This window comes from Rhinolophus ferrumequinum, chromosome X, assembly GCF_004115265.2.
Source record: "Rhinolophus ferrumequinum isolate MPI-CBG mRhiFer1 chromosome X, mRhiFer1_v1.p, whole genome shotgun sequence".
Taxonomy (NCBI): Eukaryota; Metazoa; Chordata; class Mammalia; order Chiroptera; family Rhinolophidae; genus Rhinolophus; species Rhinolophus ferrumequinum.
In genome coordinates, this window is record NC_046284.1 from 74,633,242 (window position 1) to 74,643,462 (window position 10,221).

General features: G+C 35.2%; 1 protein-coding gene across 1 annotated transcript in view; it reads right to left on the reverse strand.

Moving 5' to 3' along the window:
* Positions 1 to 9,971, reverse strand: part of LOC117014344 (putative P2Y purinoceptor 10) — a 28,293-nt gene extending 18,322 nt beyond the window's left edge. Inside the window, 1 exon segment of the mRNA XM_033092117.1 lies at positions 9,790 to 9,971. Within this exon segment, the coding sequence (XP_032948008.1) occupies positions 9,790 to 9,971 (182 nt within the window).
* Positions 9,972 to 10,221: the final 250 nt, after the last annotated feature.

Consider the following 10,221-nt stretch of genomic DNA (forward strand, 5'->3'; position numbering starts at 1 on the left):
GGGACTTAAATATATCATTGATAGCTATGGATAGATCATCCAAACAGAAAATAAATAACGAAATAGCAGCCCTAAATGACACATTAGATGAAATGGACATAATTGACATATACAGAGCACTACATCCTCAAACAGCAGACTATACATTCTTTTCTAATGTACATGGAACATTCTCAGGGATAGACCATATATTGGGACATAAAATCAGCCTCAGCAAATTTAAGAAGATTGAAATCATACCAAGCATTTTCTCTGATCACAAGGCTTTGAAATTGGATATCAACTGCAAAGAGAAAGCAGGAAAATCTACAAATACATGGAGATTAAACAACATACTTTTAAAGAACTACTGGGTCAAAGAAGAAATTAGAGGAGAGATCAAAAGACACACAGAAACAACTGACAATGAAAATACATCCTACCAAAATTTTGGGGATGCAGCAAAAGCAGTTTTAAGAGGGAAATTTATATCATTACAGGCCTATCTCAAGAAACAAGAAATATCCCAAATAAATAACCTCATGTTACACCTTAAAGAACTAGAAAAAGAAGAATAAGTGAAACCCAAGGTCAGCAGAAAAAAGGAAAGAACAACAGTCAGAGCAGAACCTAATGAAATAGAGAACAAAAAGACAATAGAAATAATTAATGTGACAAAGAGCTGGTTTTTTTAAAAGATTAACAAAATTGACAAACACTTAGCTAGGCTCACTAACATAAAAAGAGAGAAGACACTAATTAACAAAATCAGAAATGAAAAAGGGGAAGTTATCAGGTACACCACAGAAATACAAAGGATCATCCAAGAATAGTATGAAGGACTATATGCCACCAAATTCAATAACCTAGAAGAAATGGACAAGTTCTTAGAAACATATAGCTTTCCTAGGCTGAAACACGAAGAACTGGAAAATCTAAACAGACTGATCACCAGTAACAAAATTGAATCAGTCATCCAAAACCTACCCAACAGCAAAAGTCCGGGACCAGATGGCTTCACTAGTGAATTGTATCAAACCTTCGAAGAGGATCTAATATCAATCCTGCTCAAAATCTTCCAAAAAATTGAAGAAGAGACAGTACTCCCTACCTCATTTGATGAGGCCAACATTACCCTGATACCAACACCTGGTAAGGACAACACAAAAAAAGAAAACTACAGACCAATATCTCTGATGAATACAGATGCAAAAATCCTAAACAAAATTCTAGCAAATCGAATAAAACAATGCATTAAAAAGATTATTCATCACGACCAAGTGGGATTCATCCCCGGAAAACTAGGATGGTTCAACATCCGCAAACCGTCAATGTGATACATCACATAAACAAAATAAAGGACAAAAATCATATGATTATATCAATTGATGCAGAAAAAGCATTTGACAAGATGCAACATCCATTTATGTTTAAAACACTTAATAAAATAAGTATAGAAGAAAAATAACTTAACATAATAAAGGCCATATATGACAAGCCCTCAGCTAATCTCATAATTAATGGTGAAAAACTGAAGCCCTTTGCCCTATATTAAGGAACACAACAGGGCTGTCCTCTATCATCTCTGCTTTTCAACAATAGTGTTGGAAATCCTTGCCAGAGCAATCAGGCAAGAGAAAGAAATAAATAGCATCCACATTGGGAATGAAGAAGTTAAATTATCACTCTTTGCAGATGACATGATGCTATATATAGAAAACCCTAAAGACTCCACCAAAAAGTTTTTAGAAACAATCAATGAATACAGTAAAGTTGCTGGCTACACAATCAAAGTACAGAAGTCCATTGCATTGCTATATACTAACAATGAAATCTCAGAAAAAGAAATACAAAGAACATTTCCTTTTGCAATTGCAGCAAAAAGAATAAAATACCTAGGAATAAACTTAACCAAATGTGAAGGACCTATATGCTGAAAACTATAAGACGTTTTTGAAAGAAATTGAAGAAGACACAAAGAAATGGAAAGACATTCCGTGCTCATGGATTGGAAGAATCAACATAGTTAAAATGGCCATATTTCCCAAAGCAATATACAGATTTAATGCAATCCCCATCACAATCCCAATGGCATTTTTTAAACAAATAGAACAAAAGATCATCAGATTTGTTTGGAACCACAAAAGACCCCGAATAGCCAAAGCAATCTTAAGAAAAAAGAACAATACTAGAGGTATCACACTCCCTGATTTTAGCTTGTAATACAGGGCTACAATAATCCAAACAGCATGGTATTGGCAGCAAAACAGACACATAGACCAATGGAATAGAATTGAGAACCCAGAAATAAAACCACATAAATATGGATAGATAATTTTTGACAAAGAACCTAAAAACATACAATGGAGGAAAGACAGCCTCTTCAATAAATGGTGCTGGCAGAATTGGATAGCCACGTGCAAAAGAATGAAACTGGACTGCTATCTGTCATCATGTACCAAAATTAATTCAAAATGGATCAGAGACTTAAGCATAAGACCTGACACAATAAACTGCATAGAAGAAAACATAGGTACTAAACTTATGGACCTTGCGTTCAAAGAGCATTTTATGAATTTGACTCCAAAGGCAATGGAAGTAAAAGCTAAAATAAACGAATGGGACTATATGAAACTTAAATGCTTCTGCACAACAAAAGAAACCATCGACAAAATAAAGAGGCAACCAACTGAATGGGAGAAGATTTTTGCAAATAGTGCCTCCGATAAGGGGCTAACATCCAAAATATACAAGGAACTCATGAAACTCAACAATAATAATAAAAAAAAAACAACCCAATTGAAAAATGGGCAGAGGACCTGAAGAGACATTTCTCCAAAGAGGACATACAAATGGCAAGTCGACATATGAAAAAATGCTCAACATCACTAATCATCAGAGAAATGCAAATGAAAACCACAATGAGATATCACCTCACCCCAGTCAGAATGGTTATCATCAACAAGACAAATAGTAACAAGTGTTGGAGATGCTGTGGAGAAAAAGGAACCCTCATACACTGTTGGTGGGAATGCAGACTGGTGTAGCCATTATGGAAGGTAGTGTGGAGGTTCCTCAAAAAACTGACTCTGAGGAATCTAAAGAAAAGAGTAAGTGAATGAACTAATCAGAAACAGTTTTGGAGACAAAGAGGAAAAACTGAGGATTGCTAGATGGGCGGGAGGGGTGGGATGTGGGGGGGAGGGTGAGGGGATTGGAGGGTAGTCGGTGACCACAGGATGGCCACAGGTTTGAAAATTAATCTGGGGAACGTAATTTGGTGGTTACCAGAGGGTAAGGGGGTTAGCGGGTGGGGGATGAGGGTGAGGGGGATCAAATGTATGGTGATGGAAGGGGAGCTGACTCTGGGTGGTGAACACACAGTGTGATTTATGGATGATGTGATACAGAATTGCACACCTGAAATCTATGTAATTTTACTAACCATTGTCACCCCAATAAATTAAAAAAAAAAATTACGAATAGAATTACCATATGACCCAGCAATCCCTTTCCTGGGTATCTACACAAAAAATCTGAAAACATTTATAAATAAAGACACGTGTGCTCCAATGTTCATTGCAGCTATGTTTACGGTGGCCATGACATGGAAACAACCAAAATGTCCTTCGATAGATGATTGGATAAAGAAGTTGTGGTATACATACACAATGGAATACTGTTTGGCGGTAAGAAAGGAAGATATAGGAACATTTGTGACAACACGGATGGATCTTGAGAGTATAATGCTAAGCGAAATAAGTCAGACAGAAAAAGCAGAGAACCATATGATTTCACTGATATGTGGTATATAAACCCAAAACAACAAAAGAACAAGACAAATGAGAAACCAAAACTCATAGACACAAACAATAGTTTAGTGGTTACCAGAGGGTAAGGAGGGTGGGAGGTTAGAGATGAGGGTAAGGGGGATCAAATATATGGTGATGGAAGAACTGACTCTTTGTGGTGAACACACAATGGGATTTATAGATGATGTAATACAGAATTGTACACCTGTAATCTATGTAATTTTACTAACAATTGTCACCCCAATAAAGTTAAAAAAAAAAGAAATGGTCAAACTTTTTAATGTATATATTCTTACCATACGTTATTTGCTATTGTCTCTATGGTGTGAATCACGAGTATAAGTTCCTTGACAAACCTCTTCTTTTATCTCCTCTGAAACACAGACTACGCCAGAAGTGGACATAAAAACCGTACTCTGGAAATCCTACTGCTAGCATCCAAGGCTTGGTCACTGGCCTCTACATGATTTTCCCAGTTTTCCTTCACAGTAATATAGTTAGACTGTATTGTCTAGGAATGTCTAGGGACTCTGACCTTAAATTCCTTTACAAGTAGAGAGCTCCCTTCATTTCATTTAAAGCTTTCAGCCCTTCCTGAAATACTAGCTCTGCAAATAGCTTTTAGGTAGATGGTAATCCCTCTAGACTAGAGATCACATCCTCTTTTCTCCAACTGCAGGACAATGAATATTTCCCACCTCTGACTGGCAACACTTGCTAGAGACAGCTGCTGATTTCAGATAATGAAAGGCTTGGGAACAGAATAGTCTCACCATGATTGTGTTCTTTTTGCTGTGTCTGAGTTTCATGTTTCTTACTGGGCACTGAGCAAAGGTGGTTGCAGAACACTACTTCTTCAAAAAGATTAGCAACAAGAACTATAATAAGTTGCCCACTTATGTATGGCTCCAGTGATGAAGTGTTCTACTCACAGAAATTTTAAAAAATCATTTGAATCTTCACATTGATGACTCATTTGGTGAGGCACAAGCACAAATTGTGAAGTAACTTGCCTGAGGATAAAGAACCCCATTTATTATATAAACTTTGAAATGTAGCTAGACATCAAACTGTCAATCTAATAATCTTTCCATTTCATCTGGCTGACTCCCTGATAAGAGAAGAAAGTGCTATATGAAACACCCCAAAGACAGGTGTACTGATGGAGAGGAAATCTTGGAGCATATGAGTCGTGGTTTGATGTGAAGGAGAGATGGGCATCAATAGGAAATTTTTACTATACTAAATTAGCCTTCCCTATCCTTCTCCATCTATAACAGTCATTCTTTGGAGTACACAATGGACTTGGGACGCTTTCCCTAGTTATTTCATCTCATGTACCTTTAAGTGCAAATCTTTATCATGGTCAGTCTCACTTTAAATATAATGGATATTAATTAACTAATGTAACATTTTTCATGTTTTCAATATATTAGGCATTGTTTTAAATACTGATGATAAGATGGTATACAGACAGACATGGTCTCTGCCTTTATGAAGCTTGCAGTCCATCCCATTTTCCACATCTAATGAAATAATACTCATCCATCGAAGTTATATTTGTCATACCTTCTTAATGAAGGCTTCTCTGAATGCCATTCCACTAGTACTGTCCTTTCATAGCCCTCCTGCTACAGTCTTTCTAGCAATAGAATCAATAATGTAATGAACCAATTGACATTGAATTGTTAGTGATTAGTTATATTTTAAAATAGTTTTCCTTGCAAGGATATTTGTACTTAGCGGGAAAATTATTTTAAATAGCTTAGCGTAATTGAAAGAGTTGAATGGTGGAATTTCAAACAGTAGAGCTCCAATTGAAGGGCACTTTGGAGTCAGGGAATTTTCTGCAACTCTGAAATAATAACTATTGGCTAATAACCTATTTAGTACATGTGTAAATCCAGACCTACTATAAGGCTTACTATTCCTTGATGATAGTAATACAAAGGCCTATGTTATCTGTATCCAGTCTTATTATTTCTTTCTTCCCATTTACACTCAAGGCTTGTAATATTTGCAAATGAGTCTCAGGGAAGGAAAGCAGTGACTAACTTTCTGTTAAAAACCCAGTGCTCCATACAGAATCCAATAGCCCTATGTTAGCTTTATGTTCTTCATTTACTTATTGTTACATGACTACATAGAAATAAAGTGCTTTTTTTTCTCACTCCATGTCCACTGCCCTGTGTGTCTCAGGCCACAAGAGTGACAAAATGTCATCTAATAAGGAACAGAATGGGTGACATTCCATTAGTAATTTACCATAGTGGTGAAGAGCATAAATTTTAGTGTTTGTGAGTACCTATCCTATAGTAAGTACTTAATTGATATCAATTATAAGGCCAAAGGAAAAGGTCATGATGTGTGCAAAAGTTAAAGGAAACGAAGAAGGAAAACAAAGGGATTAAGGTGAAAACAGATTGGTCTCTGTTGCTGGAGTACTTCTCAGTCCTGGGAAATGCAGAAGTTATATAAGACTTTTGCATTTAGTTAACAACAAGGCACTGCCATGTGTTAAGTTTTCCTTTGTTACATTTTATTAAGCACTTCTTGAGTTAAACTTGACAAAGAATCATAGCTCTGGAAGAGAACCTAGGGAACACTTAGTTTACCAGTTTTGTGCTAAAAATGAGTAATCTTAAGCACTGAAAAGTAAAGGACATTGTCCAAAGACATGTAGAGAATTCCAGACAAAGCCCGGTCTTGAATCCAGATCTTAGTGAATTCACTCTATTAATTGTACACTTTTCACTGTATCACACAATTTCACATATAATCATATTTAGATTTGAATGTTGCTATAGCTATTTAACATTTTTCATATGTTCATGTACATTCTTCTCCAAATCTGAGTGCTGCACATGGGGCACAGTGTATGTATTCAGTAAAGACTTGTGAATATGTTGATTATATTTGAGGATAGATATATGTTACACAAGAAATGTTACCCAGGAGGCCACTGCAAGAGTACCATCATCCTTACCTGGAAGTCTATTTCAGAATATGTAAGAGCACATTCACCATTCAAAAATCCCTTAGGAGAAGTAAAATTTCTGAATGCATAGATAATAATTTATTATACAACTTAACATGACAGGCATGCAAAGTTATAAAGATCCTGAGTTGCCACCTAGAGGGAATATACCAAGCTTTTCCCTGAATATGTGTTGCATTCTGTATATTTATGAATCAGGAAAAGTATTCTCTGTTCCTAAAATTTTCTTTTCCTACTTTTTTATATGACTAGTAATTTTCCTTTAGGCCTTAACATAAAATTACCCTCTTGGAAACCCTGACTTCTCTCAAGCACTGCCTTAGGTACTTCTCTGAGCTTCTACAAGACCCTGCACTTCCCTTATTGACTGGATCACCCACTAGATATTATACTCTGGGGCATAGATTGGATTTCCCTTGATCAAGTAAATGAAAAGTTTTCTAGTAAGCATTAGATACTAAACATACTTGTTGATTAAATGAATTAAGAAAGTGATAGAATTTCAAGTACAAGATTAAAAACTAATAGTGTTAGGAATTGGCAGTCAGCATCCCCATTTATCCCCCACCCAAAAAACACCAGATAGGCCTACGTGTAAGATGCCTCTAAAAAGTTCCAATTCCAGATGAGATGGAGTAAATTCACACCACCCCATTCTTCCTGGTAATTATGGCTGAAATCCCTGGAGAAAATACATAAAATAAATGTCAGAAGACTGAAATCTGGACAAAATAAGAAAGACTAGCTATAGATCTTAAGACTCAAGGAACTACATGACATTGGCTTTAGTTTGTGTGTGTGTGTGTGTGTGTGTGTGTGTGTGTGTGTGTGTGTGTGTTGCTTCCTATATATCCTGGACTGGGCACTAAATAAGGACTCAAAGGGAAATAAAAAGATTCCAAGAAAAAGGCTGAGTTTCCCAAATTTTGTGCAAGACATATAGCTATGAATTCAAGAACTGAGTTTATACTAAACAGGATAAATGCAAATAAATACACATGTAGGTATATCATAATCAATCTTCTGAAAAGTAAAGACTAAAATAAAATCTCCAAAGGAGCCAGAGAGAAGCAATACATTATGTACAGAGGAACAATTGTTCAAGTGACAGGAGATTACTAATCTGAAACCATAGAGGCCAGAAAAAATATCCTGTGGGAACACCCAGATAAGTAAAACTAAGTTGACATGCTCTAAAACAATTGCTAAAGAAAATTATTCAAACACAAAGGAAATGATAACAGAAAAAAAAAAAATTGAACATCAAGAATGAAGAAAGAAAAACCTAAAGAATAATGTATCCATAAAAATTATCTTTCAAAAAAGGAATAATTAAGACAATCCTAAATAAACAAAAAATAATAAAGTCATTAGTAGTAGTATGCACCAACAATAAATAGTAAAAGGAGTCCTTTATGATGACTGAAAGGAAATAAGACAGTAACTGGAAGCCAAAACAAGAAGTAAAGCTCACCATTTCAGGTAGCGACATAAATAAATATAAAAAAGAGCATAAACATATATTTGTAGCACTTTTTTTCTACTCTCTGATTTAAAGGAAATTTGTATGAAACATTAATTACAAGCAATTATAAAACTGTGTTAATGGATTTATAGTGTGTAAAAATATAACGTATGACAGTAATAGAACTAAAGAGGAAGAAACAAATGGGGCTATCTTGAAACAGGATTTCAGTATACTATTGAAATTAAGTTGATATTAATCTTATTTTATTGATTAATATTAATATTGAATAATATTAATATTGTTTTAATGTAAGTTGTTAGTTGAAATCCACAAGGAAACCACTAAGAAAATAACTCGAAAACTAAAATAAAAGAAACAACAAAAGAATTAAAAAGGTACACAAAACAATGTTGATGTAAAAAAAATGAAGATAGAAATGAATGATGACAGGAGAGTATCATAATGTCATAAGATATTAAAAAACAAATAGCAAAATAGCAGATCTATAATGACATTATCTATAATTACATTAAAATAAATGGATTAAACACTCCAATAACAAAACAGATTGGTAGAATAGATTAAAATAAACAACTATATGCTTACTACAAAGACATACATTATGTTCAAACACACACTAGGTTGAAAGTACAAAGATGTTAAAAGACATACTATGCATACAGGTACTAAAATAGAGTTGGAAGGGCTAAACTATATCAGAAAAAAATACGTTTTAGGCATAAATTGCTATTGGAGACAAAAAGGATATTATTATAAAGGTGTAATTCAATTAAGAACACATAGCAACAGAATTGTACACCTGAAATCTATGTAATTTTACTAATAATTGTCACCCGATAAATTAAAAAAAAAGAACACATAGCAGTTAAAAATGTATATACACTTAAAATACAGCCCTAAAATATATGAAGTTAAAATAGATGGAAATGAAAAAAGAAATAGACATTTCAACAATAACAGTTGGAAACTTCAATACTCTATTTTAAATAATAGATAAAACAACTTGTTAGAAGATCAACAAGGATAGATAAGATTTGAGCAACACTATAAACCAAGTGTAAACCTGACAGGCTTATTATAATAGAATATATACTCTACCCGTAATAGAATACTCTACCCAATAACAGCAGAATATACATTCTTCTCAAGTAAACATGGACCACTCTCCAAGACAGAACATATATTAAGCCACATAACACTTGAAAACTTTAAAAGTATTAATGTCATACAGAGTATGTTTTCTGCCTACAATGAAATGAAATTAAAAATAGATACAGGAAAGAAGGTCAACAAAGTGGTAGCACGGGAATTTTTAGAATTTGCCTCCCTCTAGAAACATCAATTTGAACAAATATTCATGCACACACCAAAAACCAACCAACAAACAAAAAAACACTTTCACAAGAGTTAGGGATTCCAGGTACAAGATTACAGCACCTGAGTAAAGCACAAAAATAAGAAAAGACTCATTGAGGTGAGTAGGAAAGATAGATTCTCATTGTTTTCATCACCCTTCTACCAAGCCTGGGCAGCTCAGCACTGATAGAGACAAACACCCTATGGGAGAAGGAGAATAAAGTGGGTGCCTAACTTCACCATGGACATCAGAGTCAGCATGCCACTGTACCAAGTCCACTACAGCAGCCTTCGGTAGTTCTCTGAGGGCTCCCACAAAACCAGGTCCCCAGCTCATCCTGGTGTCTGCTGACTTCGGAAGTTTCAGGCAACTCCTGCAACTCCAAGCAGTGTCTTGGCACTAAGCTCCCAGTGGACTCCTGAAAATCCAGGTTTCCAGCTTACCATAAAACCTACTAGTTCCAGTGACTCCAAGCACATTTCATAGCACCAGGGTCCTAGCAGGTTGCCGTGAACCCAGAATCCTGGTTCTTCCCAGTACTTGCTGACTTCAGTGACCCGAAGTGTTTCCCACAGGACCAGGTGGC